The sequence below is a fragment of the Pristiophorus japonicus genome, chromosome 11, assembly GCF_044704955.1.
Source record: "Pristiophorus japonicus isolate sPriJap1 chromosome 11, sPriJap1.hap1, whole genome shotgun sequence".
In the NCBI taxonomy this organism is placed as follows: domain Eukaryota; kingdom Metazoa; phylum Chordata; class Chondrichthyes; family Pristiophoridae; genus Pristiophorus; species Pristiophorus japonicus.
In genome coordinates this window covers 167,746,149-167,769,723 of record NC_091987.1, presented here as the reverse complement: position 1 = coordinate 167,769,723, position 23,575 = coordinate 167,746,149, and the positions used below count along the sequence as shown (strand labels likewise).

General features: G+C 48.6%; 1 protein-coding gene across 7 annotated transcripts in view; it reads right to left on the bottom strand.

The window, feature by feature from the left end:
- The window catches only part of arhgap32b (Rho GTPase activating protein 32b), a 597,494-nt gene that overhangs the window by 190,584 nt on the left and 383,335 nt on the right, over window positions 1-23,575 (bottom strand). For all 7 annotated transcript variants that reach the window (XM_070894258.1, XM_070894250.1, XM_070894251.1 and 4 more), the window contains one exon: window positions 11,906-11,992. In XM_070894258.1, the coding sequence (XP_070750359.1) occupies window positions 11,906-11,992 (87 nt within the window). The remainder of the gene's footprint in view (window positions 1-11,905; window positions 11,993-23,575) is intronic.

Below are 23,575 nucleotides of genomic sequence, written 5' to 3'. Positions count from 1 at the left end.
CCACCAAAAGAAATGAAGAAACACTGGAACCAAGTTGCAGAAGATTACTGCGCAGTGGTGCATACCATGAGATCTGGAAGTCAGTGTAAAAAGAAATGGCACGACCTTGGTCAAGTAGTTAGTGTAAGTAATATTTCCCATTTTTAATGTAATCCGTAATTGTAACCTAGCTATCTGTATGTCCCACCTTGCAGACTGACACACTGTAAAAAGTTATATTTTACTCTTTGCAGAAGAAATTGGCCCACAACAAAAGGGAGGCAACTCGGACAGGAGGAGGCGTGCCCAATCTGCATCCACTGACACCCTTGGAACAAAGGGTAGCTGCGATGATGAGTCGTACATGGAGAAAAGCAATCGGTACAGCACAAGCTGGGCCCGCACGCGAGGAAGAGGGTAAGTCCTGAAAATGCATCATGGCCCTTTAAATCAACCTGCTGCCTGGCCTGCTATGTGTGAGAGTACTCATGCCACCCATCCGGCCTCCTCCCTTGCTGTTAAGCATTTGACTGTTCCGATGTATTTTGCAGAACATGATGATGATGATGATGACGATGCTGCTGCTGCCAACCCTGAGGATCCTGAGGGTACAGAACAAGAACCAGTACAACCAGCTGCGGACGATCCAGACTGGATGATGGCAGCGATGACTGAAATGTCTGCAGGGGAGAGCTTCCAATTTAATGTTTATGAGCCCCCATCAAGAGGCATCAGAGTTTCAACCCCTAGCATAGGTCTTGGTTCCATCTTCCATGGTTTCGCTTCCGATGTTGCGGGTCCCAGTGGTGTTGCTGGTATAATGCAGCATTCTACAGTCAGTGCACTACCATCCGAGCCTGCGCCTCCCTTTTGCATAGGTTCTGGTTCCACCTACTATAGTTTTGATTCCGACGCTTCGGGTCCCAGTGTTGCTGCTGATATCATGGAGCAGTTTACACCCATTCACCCACCATCCCAGCCCACGGCTCGCACTCGAGTGCTGTCGTCTGGAACACCGAGCGTCCTACCGTTCCAGCCCGAGCCTCTCCCTCTAGTTCTGCCGTCTGCAACACAGAGCATCCCACCATTCCAGCCCGAGCCTCTCCCTCTAGTTCAGCCGTCTGGAACACAGAGCGTCCCACAGTCCCAGCCCGCGCCTCCCTGTGTAGTGGTGCCGCTTGCAACACCGAGCATCCCACCGTCCGTGCCCGTGCCTCCCAGTGTAGTGGTGCCACAAGGCAGACCCAGGCAGAGGAGGAGGAGATTGGAGACACGCTCTCCTGAGATGCAGCGTGCAACAGATGGGACTCAGGTTGTGGCATTGGGTATGGAGACCAATGAGCTTGCCCGATCACTCATCGGTGGTGTCAGTGCAGGAGGTGAAGAGTTGACGGTCCTGACGTGAGAAATAGCAGTAATGACACGGGAACTGAGGGAGGGAATGTCCGAGGGAGTGCAATCGACGGCACAGGTCATCAGGGAGGGCATGCAAGTGTCGGCACAGGCCGTCAGGGAGGGCCTGGTTGAGGTAGCTGCTGCAATAAGGGCACACAGCCCAGCCAATCAAATGACACCCCCATGAGGAAGTGAACATTCACTGAGATATGGATGAGACATGGTTGCAGCCTTTCTTTGCTGCTTTTGTTCTTGTTCTTGATGTAGCTTTAGTAGTGTTTTTCAAATTTAAATTGTTTTGTTTGTTTTGTAACTTTACAACTTATAAGTGATCTTATGGTGTAAATGCTCTCACATTTTTTTGTATCTTATTTAATTTTGCACCTAAAAAGTGATCCTGAAGTTTAAGTGTTCTTGAGAGTGTAAGATTTTTCACAATGAAACTGTTTTGTAAGTTTTGTAACTTTACAACATATAAGTGATCTCAGGGTTTTCAAGTGATCTTATAGTGTAAATGCTCTCACATTCTGTAAATTATTTAATTTTGCATCTAAAAAGTGATCTTGAAGTGTAAGTGATCTTAGAGTGTAAAGTTTTTCGCATAGAAAGTGTTTTGTAACTTTTGTAACTTTACAAGTTTATCAGTGATCTTAAAGTTTTTAAGTGATCTTCAAGAGTCATATTAAAAAGTATAGTTTGATACAACAAATATTTTATTAGAGTGACGTTAACTTTTCAATAAAATATTTTTTCATTAAAACTGTTTCATGTTCCATTAATACAACACAACGTAGGAACAACTGCAAAGAATAAACATGTCCATATGCAACAGTGGTCGCAGAGCCCTCAGGCATCAGTAGTTGAAGCGTTCACGGATGAGCTGCTGGTGCAAGGCTCGAGCAATCGTTAAAGGGGCACGATGGACGGCCCTCCTCCGACCTCGTGCTTTGGCATCAGGCACTTGCATGCTTTCCTGATCGTCGTCATCATCCACATCCTGCTGTTCCGTAATATTATCATGCATTGGACCCTCACGTCGGTCTTCTGGTTCCACTATCAGCTCCTGCTGCCTCATGATGGCTAAGTTATGAAGCATGCAGCACACAACAGTGAAATGACCGACAATCTGAGGAGAGTATAGCAACTGTCCTCCGGAATGGTTCAGGCATCGAATCGCTGTTTCAATATGCCAATGGTCCTCTCAATGATGCTGTGCGTCGCAATGTGCGCCATGTTGTATTGACGGTCAGCTTCTGTCCGTGTCACGCGTAGGGGCGCCAGGTGGTCAGGCCGTACCCTTTGTCTCCCAGTAGCCAGCTCTGCCCTTCTGGCTGCTGCTCAAACATGTCAGAGATAACGCTGTCGCGTAGGATGAACGCATCGTGGGTGCTGCCAGGGTATCTCGCATCGACTGACATGATGCGCTGCTTGTCGTCACACACGAGCTGCACATTGATAGAGTACTGCTCAGATTCCTCCACAGGTGCTCGCAAGGCTATGTGGGTACAATCAATGCAGCCCTGTACCTTTGGGAAGCCGGCAATCCTGAAGAAGCCCACAGCCCTCTCATGGATCGCTTGTGCGGTCATTGGGAAATTGATGAAGTCATTCCTTTGCGCATAAAGTGCAGCCGTGACCTGGTAAACGCAGGCATGTATTGCACGATGAGAGATGGCACACACATCTCCAGTTGTAGCCTGAAACGATCCCAAGGCATAGAAAGAAAATGCAACTGTTACCTTCACTGCAACAGACAGGGCAGTTGTCCTTCTGCTTCTGGGCTGCAAATCTGCTCTCACCATATCACAGATCTCAGTGACAACTTCTCTGCGAAAACGCAGCCTTTTCACACAATCAGCCTCGCTCATGTCCAGGTACGAGCGCCTGGCTCGACATTGTCGACGTGGGTAAGGTCTCCTGCCCATCAACCTACGGGCTACGATGTTCCTGGTGTGGTGAGCTCCAATCAATTCTCTCCTATGCAGTGAATTGATGGCGAACCATTGCATAATACGTGGTGTTGACAATGCAGCATTCATTCTGCAAATTTAAATATAAAACTGTCGATGTGGCTGCCTCTCCCTGTCCAAATGGCCTCAGTCCCCCTCACAGCTCGAAGGCTGCTGCTGTATCTTCGGCTGCCGTCGAGCCACTGACGCCGCCCCTAAAGCGTGGCCGAATGGCCTCAAGCACCATAAAGAGCTGCGTGTGTCAGGTGTTGATTCTTCGGCTGCCGGCCAGCCACTGACGCCGCTGATATCTCATGCCCGAATGGCCTCGGGTCCGTCCGGTGCTGCTTCTTCACGGCCAGCCACACAGAGAATGAAGGCCTGCCTCAAGCACTGCAGCTCAGCTCGAAGCTTGCTGCCGCTGCCATCGAGACACTGACGCCACACTCCTGCCTGTCTCCAACATGAAAGGCCAGCCTGAAGCACAGCAGCTCGAAGGCTGATGCTATTTCACACAGGTAGGAACATGGTTTATTTAATCTTTTCTTTGCTTATAAATTTTTATTCAGGTTGGATTTATTTGTATAATATTTGTGTAAGCATAACTAAGGATTGATTGTAGAATATAATGACTTCCCTCCCACCCCCTCCCCCCCCCACCTCGTTCCCTACGCCTAATTTGTAACCCACGCCTGATTTTCTAAAGTGTAGACAAGGTTTTTTCGAGCGTACAAAAATCTTCACTTACTCCATTCTAAGTTAGTTTGGAGTAAGTTTTCACTCATGAAACTTTGAAATCAGGCGCAAATGGCCGGACACGCCTCCTTTTGAAAAAAAATTCTGTTTCAAAGTGAAACTGTTCTAACTGACTCGAACTGGAGCAAACTAAATGTCGAGAATTCCGATTTCTAAGATACTCTGTTCTACACCAGTTGCTCCTAAAAATCAGGAGCAAATCATGTGGAAACTTGGGGCCATAGGCCCCGATAGAAATCACAATTCTCCACATTTAAGTTTTCTGCAGTTCTAGTCAGGTAGAACAGTTTCACTTTTGAACAGATTTTTTTTTTCAAAAGGGGGCATGTCCGGCCACTGACGCCTGATTTCAAAGTTTCCACAGTGAAAACGCACTCCAAACTAACTTCGAATGGAGCAAGTGAAGATTTTTGTAGGCCTGAAAAAACCTTGTCTGCACATTAAAAAATCAGGCGCAGGTTACAATTTAGGCGTCGGGAACGAGGTGGGGGTGCGGGGGAAGGGAAGTCATTACATTCTACAATAAATCCTTAGTTATACTTATACAAATATTATACAAATAATTCCAACCTGAATAAAAATTTATAAGCAAAGAAAAGATTAAATAAACCATGTTCTTACCTGTGTGAAAGTGCTTCAGGCAGGCCTTTCAGGCAGGGAGAAGGCTGCAGGAAGCCTCACAAGTTGAGGCAGCCGTTCCCAACGACAGTGGGGGTGAGGCAGTGAGGGCCCGACCGACGGCAGCGGGGGGGAGGCAGTGAGGGCCCGACCGACGGCAGCGGGGGGGGAGGCAGTGAGGGCCCGACCGACGGCAGCAGGGGGGGGAGGCAGGGAGAAGGCTGCAGGAAGCCTCAGAAGTTGAGGCAGCCATTCCCAACAGCAGGGGGGGGGGGGGAAGGCCCCCCTGCCATCGGTCGGGCCCGTCGGGAAACGGCTGCCTCAACTTCTGAGGCTTCCTGCAGCCTTCTCACTGCTGCAAGAAGCCTCAGTGCTGATCATGGAAGGGCAATGTGGTTTTATTAAGAAATGTAAAAAATTGAACAGCTACAAAGAACTACAAAAATGGCCGAGTGCCAATGTTTCCTTCACACTGCGCGTGCGCGAACGCTCCAACGCACACGCGCAGGGTTGCCGGCACGAAAAAAACTCATTTAAATGATACCCGCCCCCTCCTACTTACAAAATCGGCGCGAGTGGTAGGCTCCGCCCCCTGGGCGCTGCGCCAAGCTGACATCGAGCTGCAAAGCGCTCGAGAATAGCGCGTTATTTTTCAGGCGCCGTTTTCGGCACGAAAAACGGGCGCCCAGCTCGGAGGGGCGCCTGTTTTGCCGCGTGTGGAAACTTGGGGCCATAGTGTTCAAGTCACCTTACACATGAGGGAAAGCTTTAGGAAACTTCTCTTTGAATGAGATCATATAGTGTTGAAAAAGGGTCCTAATCGTAACAGAGCAATTGGATAGGACATGGAATCATAGTGCGACTGTAACCCAATTCCCGAGTCCTTTTTTTGTTTACTAGAGCATGAGAGAGACAGAAAGGAGGAAAGAGAGAAAAGGAGAAACATAAAAAGGAAAAGTGTAGCAGACACACACAGTAAGCAATAGGGAGACTAACAGAAACACTGAAAGAGAAACAGAAACTAAGAAAATGAGAGAAAAATACAGGGAGAAAAGCAGAGACATAAGGGCAGAGTAAGACAGACTCTCTATTACATAGAATTACATAGAATGTACAGCACAGAATCAGGCCATTCAGCCCAACTTGCCCATATCTGTGTTTATGTTCCTTCCACACCTCTTCGTCCAACACTATCCTTTCTCCCTCATGTGTTTAGCTAGTGTTCCATTAAATGCAAGCATGATATGCGCCTTAACTACTCCTTGTGGTAGCGAGTTCCACATTCTATCCACTTTCTGGGTAAAGAGGCTTCTCCTGAATTCCCTTTTAGATTTATTAGTGACTATCTTATATTTATGACCCCTGGTTTTGGACTTCCCCACAAATAGAAACATTGTCTCTATGTCTACCCCATCAACCACAACTTGTATTTATATAGTGCCTTAAACACAGTGAAACATCCCAAGGTGTTTCACAGGAGTATGATGAGACAAAAAATTTGACACCGAGCCACATAAGGTAGGGCAGGTGACCAAAAGCTGGTCAAAGAGGTAGGTTTTAAGAAGTATCTTAAAGGAGGAAAGAGAGGTAGAGAGGCGGAGAGGTTTAGGGAGGGAGTTCCAGAGCTTAGGGCCCAGGCAACAGAAGGCACGGCCACCAATGGTTGAGCGATTATAATCAGGGATGCTCAAGAGGGCAGGATTAGAGGAATCAGATATCTCGGGGGATTGTGGCACTGAAGGAGATTACAGAGATAGGGAAGGGCGAGGCCATGGAGGGATTTGAATACAATGATGAGAATTTTGAAATCGAGACGTTGCTTAACTGGGAGGCAATGTAGGCCAGCGAGCACAGGGGTGATGGGTGAATGTGACTTGGTGCGAGTTAGGACACCGGCAACCAGGTTTTGGATCACCTCAAGTTTACATAGGGTAGAATGTGGGAGGCCAGCCAGGAGAGCGTTGGAATAGTCAAGTCTAGAGGTAACACAGGCATGGATGAGGTTTTCAGCAGCGGATGTGCTGAGGCAAGGCGATGTTACAGATGTGGAAAGAGGCGGTCTTAGTTATGCTGCGGATATGTGGCCGGAAGCTCATTTCAGGATCAAATATGACACCAAGGTTGCGAACAGTGTGGTTCAGCCTCAAACAGAAGTTGAGTAGAGCTGGGTGTCATTAGTGTATATGCTTCTTTTAGTGTCAGCTGTGGCTCAGTGGGTAGCACACTTGCCTTTTGAGTCAGAAGGTTGTGGGTTCAAATCCCACTCCAGGGACTTGAGCACATAAATCTAGGCTGACACTCCAATGCAGTACTGAGGGAGTGCTGTACTGTCAGAGGTGCCATCTTTCGTCTGCCCTCAGGTGGACGTCAAAGATCCCATGGCACCATTTAAGAAGAGCAGGAATTATCCCCAGTGTCCTGGCCAATATATATCCCTCAATCAACATAACAAAAAAACAGATTATCTGGTCATTATCACATTGCTGTTTGTGGGAGTTGCTGTGCACAAGTTGGCTGCCGCGTTTCCTACATTCCAAAAAATACTTCATTGGCTGTAAAGCGCTTTGAGACGTCCAGTGGTCATGAAAGGCGCTATATAAATGCAAGTCTTTTTTTTAAATCAAACCCTTTCATAATTTTAAAGAGCTCTATCGGCCTTCTCTTTTCTAGAGGAAAGAGCCCCAGCCTGTTCAAGTCCTTGCTGACAGGTAGAACACCTCTCAGTTCTGGTATCATCCTTGGAAATTATTTTTGCACCTTCTCCACCGCCTCTATATCCGTTTTGTAATATGAAGACCTGAAATGTGCACAGTACTACTAGTGTGGTCTAGCCAAGGTTCTACTGATCTGTAAAAAGCAATATTAATGTAGCGTTCCATGCACACATCAGCAAGAGATGGAAAAGGTAAGTTAACCTCGTCTCAACAAGGTATATATGTGCCTAATGCAATAAAACGTTCCAAGTTGCTTCACAGGAATGTTATTAAAAAAATGTTGACACAGAGCCATATAAGGAAATGTTCGGGCAGATGACCAAATGCTTGGTTGAATAGGTAGGTTTTAAAGAGCGCCTTAAAGGAGGAAAGAGAGGTAGAGAGGCGGAGAGGTTTAGGGAGGGCATTCCCTAGCTTAGGACCTAGGCAGCTGAAGGCACAGCCGCCAATAGTGGAGCATTTAAGATCGGGAATGTTCAAAAAGCCAAAATAGGCAGAGCGCGGAGGTCTAGTGGGATTATAGGGCTGGAGGTGTTTACAGAGATAAGGAGGGGTAAGGCCATAGAGGGATATGAAAATAAGGATGAGAATTTTAAAATCGAGGCTTTGCTTCACTGGGAGCCAATGGAAGACAGAACCACGGCAGCTGGGGAATTTAAATTCAGTAAATTAAATAAAAATCCGTAATAAAAAGCTAGTGTCATTAATGTCGGATTGTCAGAAAAACCCATCTGGTTCTCTAATGTCCTTTAGGTAAGGAAATCTGCCGCCCTTACCCGGTCTGGCCTATATGTGACTCCAGACCCACAGCAATGTGGTTGACTCTTAACTGCCCTCTAAAATGGCCCAGCGAGACACTCAGTTGTAACAAGCCGCTACAAGAAACAGTAAGATTTAAAAAAAACGGATGAACCACCTGGCATCGACCTCGGCACCAGCTACGGACATGACAACAGCACATCCAGCCGAGTCAACCCTGCACAGTCCTCCTCACCAACATCTGGGGATTTGTGCCAAGATTGGGAGAGCTGCCCACAGACTAGTCAAGCAACAACCTGACATAGTCATACTCACAGAATCATACCTTTCAGCCAATGTCCCAGACTCCTCCATCACCATCCCTGGGTATGTCCTGTCCCACCGGCAGGACAGACCCACCAGGGGTGGTGGTTCAGTGGTATACAGTCGGGTGGGAGTGGCCCTGGGAGTCCTCAACATTGACTCCGGACACCATTAAGTCTCACGGCTTCAGGTCAAGCATAGGCAAGGAAACCTCCTGTTGATTACCACCTATGGCCCTCCCTCAGCTGATGAATCAGTACTCCTCCATGTTGAACACCACTTGGAAGAAGTACTGAGAGTAGCAAGGGCACAGAATGTACTCTGGGTGGGGGACTTCAATGTCCATCATCAAGAGTGGCTCGGTAGCACCACTACTGACCGAGCTGGCCGAGTCCTGAAGGACATAGCTGCCAGACTGGGCCTGCGGCAGGTGGTGAGAGAACCAACATAAGGGAAAAACCTACTTGACCTCGTCCTCACCAATCTACCTGTCACAGATGCACCTGTCCATGACAGCATTGGTAGCAGCGATCACCTCACAGTTACTGTGGAGATGAAGTCCTGTCTTCACACTGAGGACACCCTCCATCGTGTTGTGTGGCACTACCACCGTGCTAAATGGGATAGATTCAGAACAGATCTAGCAGCTGAAAACTGGGCATCCATGAGGCGCTGTGGGCCATCAGCAACAGCAGAATTGTATTCCACCACAATCTGTAACCTCATGTCCCGGGTTATCCCTCACTCTACCATTACCATCAAGCCTGGGGACCAACCCTGGTTCAATGAAGAGTGTAGAAGAACATGCCAGGAGCAGCACCAGGCGTACCTAAAAATGAGGTGCCAACCTGGGGAAGTTGCAACACAGGTCTACATGCATGCTAAACAGTGGAAGCAGCATGCTATAGACAAGGCTAAGCGATCCCACAATCAATGGATCAGATCAAAGCTCTGTAGTCCTGCCACATCCAATCATGAGTGCTGGTGGACTATTAAACAACTAACAGGAGGAGGAGGCTCCATGAATATCCCCATCCTCAATGATGGCGAAGCCCAGCACGTGAGTGCAAAAGACAAAGCTGAAGTGTTTACAATCATCTTCAGCCAGAAGTTCCGAGTGGATGATCCTTCTCCTGAGGGTCCCACCATCACAGAAGCCAGTCTTCTGCCAATTCGATTCACTCCATGTGATATCAAGAAACGGATGAGTGCACTGGATACTGCAAAGGCAATGGGCCTCGACAACATCCCGGCTGTAGCGCTGAAGGCTTGTGCTCCAGAACTAGCCGCGCCTCTAGCCAAGCTGTTCCAGTACAGGTACAACACTGGCATTTATCAGACAATGGAAAACTGCCCAGGTATGTCCTGTCCACAAAAATCGGGACAAATCCAATCTGGCCAATTACCGTCCTATCAGACCAATGTCAATCATCACCAAAGTGATGGAAGGTGTCGTCGACAGTGCTATCAATCGGCACTTGTTCACCAATAACCTGCTCACCGATGGGTTCTGCCAGGACCACTCGGCTCCAGACCTCATTACAGCCTTTGTCCAAATATGCACAAAAGAGCTGAATTCCAGAGGTGAGGTGAGAGTGACTGCCCTCGACATCAAGGCAGCATTTGACCGAGTGTGGCATCAAGGAGCCCTAGTAAAACTGAAGTAAATGGGAATCAGGGGGAAAACGCTCCACTGGCTGGAGTCATGCCTAGCACAAAGCAAGATGGTTGTGATTGTTAGAGGTCAATCATCCCAGCCCCAGGACATCACTGCAGGAGTTCCTCAGGACAGTGTCCTAGGCCCAACCATCTTCAGCTGCTCCATGAATGACCTTCCCTCCATCATAAGGTCAGAAGTGGGGATGTTCGCTGATGATTGCACAGTGTTCAGTGCCATTCACACTTCCGCAGATAATGAAGCAATTCATGCCCGCATGCAGGAAGACCTGGACAACATTCAGGCTTGGGCTGATAAGTGGCAAGTACCATTCGCGCCACACAAGTGCCAGCAATGACTATCTCCAACAAGCAAGAGTATAACCACCACCATCCTGACTTGGAAGTATATCGCCATTCCTTTCTTGTCGCTGGGTCAAAATCCTGGAAGTCCCTCCACAACAGCACTGTGAGAGTACCTTCACCACACATACTGCAGAGCGGTTCAAGAAGGCAGCTCACCACCTCCTTCTCAAGGGGCAATTAGAGATGGGCAACGTCCGCATCGCATGAACGGATAAAAAAAATTAACAATAATCGCTAATATGGGAACCAGGAAGGAAAGTTGGATTGTCAGCAATTTAGTTGGAATCGGGTCGAGAGAGTGGGAGGTTGGTCTCATTGTCGAGATGAACTTTGATAGGGAAAGAGGGGAGATAGGAGAGAAATCAGAGAAATATGCAAATTTAGAATTAGGGCAGGGAAACTGAGAGGAAGTGAGGTCCGGTGAACTAGCTGCGGGGGGCGGGGAATTGAAAGCAGAAGCAGATGGGTGGATGTTGCTGGTCTTTTTATAAAGGAGCCCATGAGCTCCTCACACTTATTGTTAGAGATGAAGGAGGAGGTGCAGGGGCGGGTGATTTGAGAAGACGGTTAGTGGTTAAGAGAAGCCTGGTGTTATTTTTGCCATCCTGGATGACCTTTGAATAGTGGGCGGTTCTAGTAATGGGGAGCAGGACCCGGTAGTGCTTTACATGATCTAGCCAAATCTGCCTCCCTTGGACTTAAGAGAGCGGAGATGGGTGTATACCAGGGAGAATGACGAGGGTGTGAGAGTGCAATGATTTTAATGGGGACAAGGGCATCAAAGATAGTGGAGACGGTTTGATTTAGTAAGTCAGTAGCTGTAGAGATGTCATGAAGAATTGTAGGCCAAAATATAGGTAGGTGGGAATTAGAAAGTGCAGTGGTAAGAGACTTGAGGGACAGAATTTTTCCAGGGGCGGATATGGAAAGAAGTGGGTTTAGGAAGGTGAAGGGGAATTATGGGTTGAGAGCGATACACGTAAATGGTCGGAGATTGCCTTATCGGTGATGGTCACAGAGGGGATAGCGAGGCAACGTGTAATGATAAGATCGGGGAGGTGGCTGTGTATCTGGGCGGGGGAGCTGACATGAAGGGAGAGATTAAGGGAGGAAAGGAGGGTCTCAATATAATTTGGAACCCATGTTCGCGTCTGGCCACTGATTCCAGCAATTTGGTAATAATTTGGCTGGGGTCCGACCGCCACATGCAGGCAGACGCCCTGATAGTGCAGTGCAGCATCGCATCAGTCCAGGAGTCTAACCGCACTGCCTTCACATTCAGGCCCATGCATTTCTCAGCCTTCTGCACTGTTTCCAGGTCCTGGATTATCTGCCTCGACTAGCATGTCACCGTATCAGTACAGGGGCTCATCTAGTTCAAGTAATAACCAGCAGCCTATGTAACCTTACCTGACAGGAGACCTGAACCAGAAACACAAGGTCTTTGGTGTCGGCGCCATTCCTGCTCACATCACTCTGCTCCTCTGTCAGCGCCAGCTACACAAGGCCGAGGAATCGGGGAGGGGAGAGGGGGGTGGAAGGGACAAAAAGATATAAAAAAAAACACATTAGGTCAAGGACAAACAATCTAGTAAATAATGCATGAGGGCCTGACTGTCACTGCTGACCCTGCAGTATATTACACTGGAGTCTGTGTTCGGGGAACTGGAGCGAGGGGAGGGGGGGGGGAAACAGGTACAATCAGTGATGTCATTACACGCTGGGTAATACGGGAATCTCGTCAGTCAGTGATTTCCAGCCAGACCCAATCTATGTTTAAAAATGGGCTGATCACTGCAGGAAGCTTCAGATTCACATATAGGTCCCGGTCCAAAGTGTTAACATAATCCGCACTCAATTTAAACACACACACACTCGCGCACACACACACACACACACACACACACAAAGCCCTCCTGGATATAATAAAACCACACAGCGCACAATTAGTATAAAGAGAAGGATGGGCCATTCATTTGTAACAAATCCTTTGGTGCCTTTTCCAATTCTGCCCCAGGGTAAAACAAAAGGTGGAACCGGTATGCAATCTGACAAAAATAAAATCTTTTTCGTGTTTTCCGACTGCACCATCAGATTGTGGGGACAGGCATGTACCCTGCTTTATCTGTGCAGGACAACCATGACAGCGATGAGACTCTAGCAAAACACAGGGTTTAATGAGGAAGAAAAGCACATGGATCGCTTAAAGTGCCTATCCTTCTGATGCTGCACATTTATTAGTTAACAAAAGGTTTGCGAAACAAGCCACTGAATGATCGATGTGCACTGAGCAGCTCCTATTTCAGGGGGAGAATCCCACTGCAGCCTCACACTTACCCTTCCTAACAATGCCTCTCTCACAATATGCAGGCCAGCAGAGGTCTAGCAGCTCTTTGAGTCAAGTCCAGGCACAAGCTAAATGCTCGAACCATACGGCAAGGAAAATCCCGACCTCCCTTGTGATAAGCCCAAGATCAAGCTGTTCGAATCCGCTGGCTGTATCGAGCTGCCCTCGCTGCGATCATCCAGATTGTTTCGAGCCCGAGTCGCTGAGCTCCCCGTTAACCCGTTTCTGCACTGCCCGCTTCATGCTCCATTTCCTCAGCTCAGGCAGCTGCTCTGTAGTAGGAAGCGTCCCACAGGATGAGGACCGACAGCATGGAGCTCGGCAACAGCCAAGAGCAACACAGGAATACGTGCAGCAATGATGTGCCTGCCAGACATTTCACTACTCAAAGCATTCAGTGGGGACATAAACAGTTCATGTAAGAATCTTTATCTCAAACATGACATTCACTCATTAAATAAAAAGGCTTGGCTTCTGAGCAGCCATGCAGCGCTGTTCAGACGGACTGTGTGCGCTGGAAGCCTATTAGGGTTGAGCTCATGGACAAGACGCTGAATTCTCACATTATATATCCTTTTCAAACCAGAAGTGCAGAGCTTTGCTTAGTCCTGAACTTTCTATTCTGAATCATCCTTTTTAAATTTCTCTTACTGGAGAAATTATTTCAATAATGCCAGTCAGAACTGAGGATTTTCAACTTAACCAAACACTGTGCTTACATAAGCTGTGCTTCAGCTTCTGGTAGCAGATTCCGTGCTGGCTGTGGGCTTCTCCTCCCCCACCTCCCCGCACAAACTGCACATGGCATTGAGCTCATCGCAACCTCCCCCCCGGCAATTCTCCATTTAAAATAAAACGCAACGCAGACTTGACATCAGAATATGTACAAGGATTTCAAAATCAGGAGCTGGCTCTGAGCAAAGAGTCCACTTTCAAAGGACACACTGAAGTTCTGAAATGTGAGGACTGGTTGAGACAATGTGTGTGGATGACGAAAGCAAACCGAACAGAATGTGCCCTGAAGCTTTCAGCCACTTGGAGAATAGCCACAAGATATGGGACTGCAAGCAAAGCCCATTAACCCTTTCGGATTAAACAGCGGGACCTCTCCACAGGCGCGATGCACAGTGAAACGTGTTCTGATCACGCGAATGAGATGCCCAAGACCCCACGCTCGCACCCAATTCCGATATCTCACAACGGAAATCGGGGAAGCTTCGCACAGGAAAAGAGACGGAATTTAAAAGGTGATTGGCCTCTAAAGGGTTAAACTCCGGCACTGGGTTATTTACGGACCAGTGTTGCATTTCACCCTGGGGAGGGCTGCAGATATCAGGTCTGCAACTTCACTGATAAAATTATAATGCTATTCCTTACTTCCAGCTCAGGGAGCAGAGCCATTTCTTATTATGCACCACTGAGCACTGCTCTAGAGCCCAGGGAGACAGAGCAGTACAGTTATTAGGGAAGTTAGCTCTAGTAGAATTAGCCAAACATTTCCCTTCATTTGATCATCCCGTTAATAAAACCACACATGCTGCATTTTAACAGTAACTTCACCAGATAGGTGCTTTGTTTGGCCTCTGCTTCTTTAATAATGATAACGGAACTGCTAACCCATCCCCCATCTCAGATCACGGGGACACACGCACAAACCAGTAAAGCTTTTTACATTCGACAGGGTGTGCTCGGGTCAGCTGCACATTTATTCGCTTTTGTTTCAGCAATCTGTCAGTGATTTTAATCCGATCACCGCACCCTGTGTTTTACCAATACTGACAGGCAATGCAGGCGCAAATCCACCAAATATAGAGCTTTGTGGCAAAAAAGGCTGAACTCCTGCAGTTGCTGAGCTCGAAAGCTGCAATTTGTGTTTTAACTTTTTTAGATGGCATATTCTGTGTGATTTCCGTTAATTTAGCTCTCAGTCTGGTTACCGATGCACAGATATTTGAATGTTAGTATATGGTTTGCGTTCTTTGTGTATGCTCCCCCCAGGGGCATGGGGGGGGGGGTTTGACATTCACTGCACCTGATGCTCATCTCTTGCATCATGAACAATAACCATCTCCTACACGCATGGCATCCACTCTGCTCTTGCCCAAGAAGCTATCATAATGTCCTTCAGAAGTGTGTATGAAGGTTTTCAGTCCCGGGGACAGAAGATGGTTCTCACTACTGCACAGGAACAGCAGGAGGCCACTCAGCCCCTCGAGCCTGTTCCACCATTCAATTAGATCACGGCTGATCTGTATCTTAACTCTATCTACTCGCTTTTGTTCCGTAACCTTTCATATCTGTACCTAACAAAAATATCAATCTCAAATATGAATTTTTTAATTGACCCTCAGCCTCAACAGCTTTTGGGGGGGGGGGGGGGGGGGGTGGGGAAAGAGAGTTCCAAATTTGCACTATCCTTTGTGTGAAGAAGTGCTTCCTTACATCACCCCTCAATGGCCTAGCTCTCATTTTAACGTTATGCCCCCTTATTCTGGACTCCCCCGCTAGAGGAAATAGTTTATCTCTACCCAGCCAATGAGACCTTGCAGGGCCTCCACCATCCACCATGTAAGGTGGACCAGCTCGGACTGTTACTGGCCTTGGACACTGCTGTTCATCGCAGGGTCAAAGTCCAACAACATTCGACTTTGAAATATCAAGGAATGAGCAACAACGCTTTCTCAGACCCAGCACAATGAAGAGATGAGAAGAGGAGCTGAAACAAGTACAAGCCAGGATGGGACGTCATACATGGAGACAGAGTTAAAGGTGGGCATGTAGTAGACCTTCCCACACACTTAAACACATTTCCAACACCTTGTTCTCAGTAAGTCCTGCCATTGGCCTCCCCCGATTCTTTCTCTGCTGTCTGCTTCTCAGCTCCTGCCCTTCCCAGCACAACCTTTAGTGTTCTTGCCCCGCATGGTATCAAACCAGGCACGTATCATATCCACGTCACCGCGCCCCCACACTGCATGCTTGCTGTCAGCATCAACTCTGACTGAAATCCCCCCGCCCTCCGCAAGCTCTCCACTCCTCTGACTGACTCTTGCCCATCCTCCCATTGTGCAGCTGTGCCCCAGTCAGCACCTGCATTAGAGGAGCTGAGATAATCAGGAAGAACAAAAAGGGAAATAGAATTTCAGCTCATGCACAAAAAGCAAAACGAGTCATTACACCTCGCGGACAGTCACTGTGTATAAGGAACAAGGCATTACACCTCGCGGACAGTCACTGTGTATAGGGAACACCTCGCGGACAGTCATTGTGTATAGGGAACACCTCACGGACAGTCACTGTGTATAAGGAACAAGGCATTACACCTCGCGGACAGTCACTGTGTATAGGGAACACCTCGCGGACAGTATTTGTGTATAGGGAACACCTCACGGACAGTCACTGTGTATAAGGAACAAGGCATTACACCTCGCGGACAGTCATTGTGTATAGGGAACACCTCACGGACAGTCACTGTGTATAAGGAACAAGGCATTACACCTCGCGGACAGTCATTGTGTATAGGGAACACCTCGCGGACAGTCGCCGTATATAGGAAACACCTCGTGGACACTCACTGTGTATAGGGAACACCTCGCGGACAGTTGCTGTGTATAGGGAACACCTCGTGGACACTCACTGTGTATAGGGAACACCTCGCGGACAGTCGCTGTGTATAGGGAACACCTCGTGGACACTCACTGTGTACAGGGAACACCTCGCGGACAGTTGCTGTGTATAGGCAACACCTCGCGGACAGTCGCTGTGTATAGGGAACACCTCGCGGACACTCACTGTGTATAGGGAACACCTCGCGGACAATCGCTGTGTATAGGGAACACCTCGCGGACAGTCGCTGTGTATAGGGAACAAGGCGTTACACCTCGCGGACACTCGCTGTGTATAGGGAACACCTCGCGGACACTCGCTGTCTATAGGGAACACCTCGCGGACAGTTGCTGTGTATAGGGAACACCTCGCGGACACTCGCTGTGTATAGGGAACAAGGCGTTACACCTCGCGGACAGTCGCTGTGTATAGGGAACACCTCGCGGACAGTCGCTGTGTATAGGGAACACCTCGCGGACAGTCGCTGTGTATAGGGAACACCTCGCGGACAGTCGCTGTGTATAGGGAACACCTCGCGGACACTCGCTGTGTATAGGGAACACCTCGCGGACACTCGCTGTGTATAGGGAACACCTCGCGGACAGTCGCTGTGTATAGGGAACACCTCGCGGACAGTCGCTGTGTATAGGGAACAAGGCATTACACCTCGCGGACAGTCGCTGTGTATAGGGAACAAGGTGTTACACCTCGCGGACACTCACTGTGTATAGGGAACAAGGCGTTACACCTTGCGGACACTCGCTGTGTATAGGGAACACCTCGCGAACACTCACTGTGTATAGGGAACACCTCGTGGACACTCACTGTGTATAAGGAACAAGGCATTACACCTCGTGGACACTCGCTGTGTATAGGGAACAAGGTGTTACACCTTGCGGACACTCGCTGTGTATAGGGAACAAGGTGTTACACCTTGCGGACACTCGCTGTGTATAGGGAACAAGGTGTTACACCTTGCGGGCAGTCACTGTGTATAGGGAACAAGGTGTTACACCTTGCGGGCAGTCACTGTGTATAGGGAATAAGGTGTTACACCTTGCGGACAGTCACTGTGTATAGGGATCTCCCGGGGAATCCCAAGTGTCTATCACATCTGTGCCAGCTCTCTCAATGATCCAATTAGTCCTATTCCGCAAACACTGTCAAATATCCCTTTTTTACAAATAGTTAGCCACTTCCTTTTGGAAAGCTATAATGGATTCTGGTTCCCACAGTCTCAGGCCAGGCATCCCATGACCGAACAACCATCTGCATATATAAGCATTCCCCGAACCTCTCCCTTCACTCTTTTGGTGATGATCTTGCTTTTTACTGACTGACTGACCAGTGAAAATAGTTTTTCTCAGTTAACTTATCAAAACCTCATCATTTTGACCCTTTTTATTGGCTCGACTCTTGACCTTGCTTTGTTTGAATGAATAGAGGCCCAGTTTCTCCGACACTCCCCATAGCTAAAGCCGCTCACCTGCCCAAGATGCCCATTCTGCAAAGGTGAGCCGGAGGATCGATATTTTGAATGAAGAGCACACACCCTTTTTTACACAGGTCCTTCACCAGGTCACAGGATTGCACTGAGATGGCAGAGCATTAGATCCAGATCATTGTGAGCACACTCTGTCCCCACTTTTCCCACATGCTTCAAAAGAACTGGGCATCTGCGTATGATACGGTCGGAGAGACAAGGTCACAAGCTTCCTACCCCTTGCCGAACCGCCGGGACTCACCACGGGGCTGCTAAGTTGTACTTGAGAGTGGCATTAGAGACCAAATGAATGACTCGGGCTCCTGGGAATCAACGTCACACATTCTAATGTTAGTATCTATATCTCTTCTCCAGATCCAGATGTAAAGCGAGTGCCGGTGTGAGTGAGTGAATGTCAGTGTGAGTGAGTGAGTGAGTGTGAGCGAGAGAGTGTGAGTGAGTGAGTGAGTGAGTGCGTGAGTGAGTGAGTGAGGTGAGTGAGAAAGAGAGAGAAAGAGAAAGAGAGAAGGGAGCCGGGTAGCGGGGATTTAGAAGAGGTTGAGAAGGAGGTGCTGCAGATACTAGTCCTGCCCAACAGATACAATGTACTCGCTACCTGTGAAGCCAAGGAGAAAGACTGCAGGGCAGACAGCCACAACGCACTGTGGCTCAGAAGGCTGTTCAAGTGTAACCTCACGAGCTGGAGAACATCACTGCTTAATGTCCCCAGGTTTGAAGCTCTAGTACAGCTTCTCAGGCTCCACCAGCCAGCCAGAGTCACCAGCAACAACGCACCGTGAGGTCAGTGTCAACCACTGTGATTTCTGACACACCTATTTTCGTTTCCACAGCTCCAGCCTTTACCCGAGAGCTCATGTACCTCATCAAACCTGGGGCTCCTACATTATTGGCAGGCAACTGCCTGACCTGCCTCTCTGTCAGTTTGAGGCTTTGCTGGGTGTTTATTTGTTATCCTTCTGCATTACACAGATGGCAAATGAATCTCAAGCAAACACTCACAGCCCCGGTTAATTATTAGAAATATAGAAAATAGGTGCAGGAGTAGGCCATTCGGCCCTTCGAACCTGCACCGCTATTCAATAAGATCATGGCTGATCATTCCTTCAGCAACCCCTCTCCCGCTTTCCCTCCACACCCCTTGATCCCCTTAACCGTAAGAGCCATATCTAACTCCCTTTTGAATATATCCAGTGAACTGGCATCAACAACTCTCTGCGGCAGGGAATTCCACAGGTTAACAACTCTCTGAGTGAAGAAGTCTTCCCTCATCTCAGTTATTACATGGCCAACACATCCCACTGCGTGTTCCAGCCGCAAAATTAGAACTAAATACATTAACCGGCCTTTCAGGAACTAATAACAAGCCAGCACAGGACTCGGAGACACTGCCCATCTTCGGAGAACTAACTCCCAAAGCAGGAAGTGTGCAGCTCTGTCAGGGAATGGGGACGATGAATTGCAATCAGCACTGCACACAGACTGAACAGCTCCCTAAAACAGAGCATGCTTATTAACCCGTACCTGTATAAAGCAATGGCCCGTGCCTGTAGATGTGTGGTGATCCACAGTCCACAGCAGCTGCTCCTTCCACCAGCACCAAGGGTCACTCAAAGGGGCGCCACACCAAAGACAGCAAAAACACGCACCAACAAACACATACTGAAGGAGATAGCTTCACCTAGTGCTCCGCCAGATCTGCGTCAGTCTGAATAATTGATAAGCTGAGCAAACAATTGTAAAGCAGAAACACGGCCCACCATTGTCAGGGTGTGGAACTAACACACAGGTAACAGCTGGAAGACACCCCTCACAATCGCCGCAGGACTGAGGTGAAATCAGATCACATTACACATCTCAGGTAAACAGGAAATGGTCAGGGTTCTCATTTCCATCACCCGCGAACCAAACTGAGAACACAAGAGTTTGCATTTGATCACAGAAGCGCTGCGCCTGTACATTCCGTTGCTGTCTCTCCTTTCAGGTCCCATGTGTACTGTGCATCAACCAGGAAGGCAGATGTACTGCTCCAATGCTGATTTGCTATGCAGCCTTTTTCCTCCTCGCACCCCTGCCAAACAGCAAGACTCAGCACTAGGCTTTCAGAGCGGAGTATCGAGCAGCTCTGTGATCATGCTGTCACCACGGGAACATGAACGAGGCATCTTCATCACACCAGCTCAGTCAGAGCAACGGCAGGGGCATCGAGATGAGTGGCATTTTACTGAACTCCTTTCATTGGAATGGACTGGCTTTGAAGAACTGAATCATTTATATAATCAATACACTATTGAGATAGGTTCAGTCAGAACATCATCAAAATATTACTCTGCAATTCACTGAAACTGCGTTGCACTGCGCGACATGGCGTTACACTGCACAACAAGGCTTAACACGGCATTACCCTGCATAACACGGCATTACACTGCGTAATGCAGACTAACACGGCTTTACCCTGCATAACACGGCATTACACTGCGTAATGCAGACTAACACGGCTTTACCCTGCATAACACAGCATTACACTGCGTAATGCAGACTAACACGGCATTACCCTGCATAACATGGCATTACACTGCGTAATGCAGACTAACACGGCTTTACCCTGCATAACATGGCATTACACTGCGTAATGCAGACTAACACGGCTTTACCCTGCATAACATGGCATTACACTGCGTAACGCAGACTAACACGACATTATACTCCGCGACACTGCACAACACGGCATTACATTGTGCAACCCTGCACGACACAATGTGACACTGCCTGACATGAGTGCCATCAGCTCCCGAAGCACAGCGCTCACCCAGCTGGTTACAAACTGACTGTAAAGATGTGCCTTTCCGACTGCTGATTTCGAAGTCCCAGCAGTTTTACATGAAACTTGCAGATGGTTCTGGCAGCTCTGCATGTGCGAGTGTTGGAATGCTGTCTGACTGCGGAGGGCATCATGGCCCAATGTCCTTACCAAGGTATGTTTTCTATAGACAGTGAGCACCAATCCCTAGCCCAGGCCTCGCGTACCAATCCCTCTGCCACCCCAGTGCAGACTGGGAACTGAAGTCGTACCATCAGCCAGTGCGGTTAGTGTTACACTCAGCTTCACTCACGAGGCTACTAGGCAGCCCTGTGTTGATGAATTTTAAATCTGCATAACTCTCGCCTCAGATAGGTTTATACAAGCTCCAATAGAAATAGCAGACTGGGTAGATCTGGCACTAAGTCAACAACAGCTATTTTGTTCAAATTCAAATAGTCCCGAACACTAAGTACACACACACACACCAAGACACACAGTGACATAAATACACAAACTGAGACACACAGTGACACAGATACACAGATACACACACACTGAGACACACAGTGACACAGCGACATAGATACACAAACTGTGACACACAGTGACACAGATACACAGATACACACACACTGAGACACACAGCGATACAGATACACAGATATACACACACTGAGACACACAGTGACACAGCGACATAGATACACAAACTGTGACACACAGTGACACACACAGCCCGACACACAGCAACACAGATACACACACACACTGAGACACACAGACACAGACACACACAGAGACACAGATACGTATAATGGGACAGTCTCTCTGAAGAAATGCTGAACGTGTTCTTGTGCTCAAATACAGCCCCCCCCCCCCCCCCGCTTATTCAGGATGCTCTCCTGCAGTCATATTGCTATTATAGAATGGACCGAGACTAAATTACAAAAGTGCCTGTCAGCGCTTCAGAGAAACCACGAGGTTATGCTCCAGGCTCTCGGCTCCTGCAGGTGTGAACCACTTTGAAAATAACTCACGACATTGGGGACTTTCGCTACTGGAGAAACAGGACCCAGTGCACGATGGTTACAAACTCACTGTGACCATCACACTGCTAGCAGTGACCCACAGGGGACAAACCTTCACCTCCGCCCTGCAGTTACACCTCAGTTTCTGCTGCCTGGCCCGTCAGTTTCAGACCACTGGCTACTGCTTGGCTCGGGAGTCATCAGCTTTACACATCCAGGGAGACCAGGATGATTCATCGCGTACCAACGATACACAAACCACTCCATTCCCAAGCTTCAATCAATAGTGGGCCGAAACTCAAACACTTCGCCGCTCAAAGGAAAAAAATAAACTTTACGTCAAACACCCCATCATAAACACTCCTCTTCAAATGGCTTGGTTACATCAGGAGAATCTCTCTATTAAGTTAATCAAGCTGAAAAGCCAAGCCCACTTTAAGTTTGCACACACTGGCACTAACTACAACGAGTTGCAAATACAAAAAACGCAAAACAGAAGGGGCCAGCTGTTTATTCCCAGCATTTCCAGCTTTGACAGCAGAGATCCTGGATTTACAGCTGGGCCTTACCATTACAGTTCCAGATCCTGGAGAAGAACGAGTTAGAGCAGGAGGTGGTATGAAGACTCTCGAGTTTAAAACATGGCGGAGAACGTCATTGTACTCTTAAATAATGCTTTAATGCTGTAAAACCCTCCAGGGCCTCATGGTGGGGGGGGGTGTTAAAGACCCCGCTGCAATTGGGAGGAGTTACTGGAGAAGCCAAGAAAGGGTCGGAGGGATTTTAAGGAGAGTTTTGAGGGTGGAGAGAGCTGTAGTGAAGTGGTGGGGTATAGGAAGAGAATTGCAGAGAGTCATCATCATCATAGGTCTCTCGAATCGAGGATGACTTGCTTCCACGCCAAAAAGTTCACAGGTGTTTCAATGAAGGACCGAATATTCCAGGTCCTGAACTACATGTTGAAGGGTGGAAAATGCCTGTGTGTGGATTTTTTTAACGTGGGGTGGCCGTTTCACACCATCCACCACACGGGCTTGACAGAGCTAGGTCTTGGTCCAGTGGCAAGGGTTAACCAAGACGACTGGAGACCTGCTCTGCTGCACGGGCCTAGTGCGCACACATATCGCAGTGTGGGCTGGACCATGCTGCCCCTGGGCCCTCGGCTCTTCTGAGCCCCAAAACTCACGCCTCTCCTGGGCCCCGGTCACTTCCCTCTACAAACTCTTGCCACTCCTTCGCGCCGACCTCGCCCCTCCTGCTGTGCCTGCCCGCACTGCAGTCAGTGACCTGGCTTCGCAGCCGTCACCCTCCTGCAGCAGCATGGCCTGCTCCCTGCAGTGGTATGCCGCCACACGCTGCTCCCTCTAATGGCCCCGGCCTGCTGATTGTCTTGCAGGCCGGGACCGTGCCGATTTCCAGGCCGGGCCACCGCACACTGCTCCCTCCAATGGCCCCGGCCTGCAGAGAGTAAGGCCGTAGGGCCTGAAGGTTCCACCACCAATGGTATACGGGCCAGGGGGAAGGGAAGAGACGCCGGGTCTAATGGGCCAGACTCAGGAGCGTGAAGGATATGAGCTGTGACATAGCCTGGAGGAGGCTGTCAGGATGAAGTGGGCAAAGATCCTAAAGGGTTTCATAGGTCAAAGAGACAGGGAGCCAGCAAAGGTTGGCATGGATGAGTGGGATTTATTGTGGGCTAGGATGTGGGCAGCAGGATCCGGGGTGAGTTTGTGTTGATGTTGAGTCAGGGTCAGGAGAAAGCATTGGGAGTTGTTGAGCATGGAGATGATGAAAA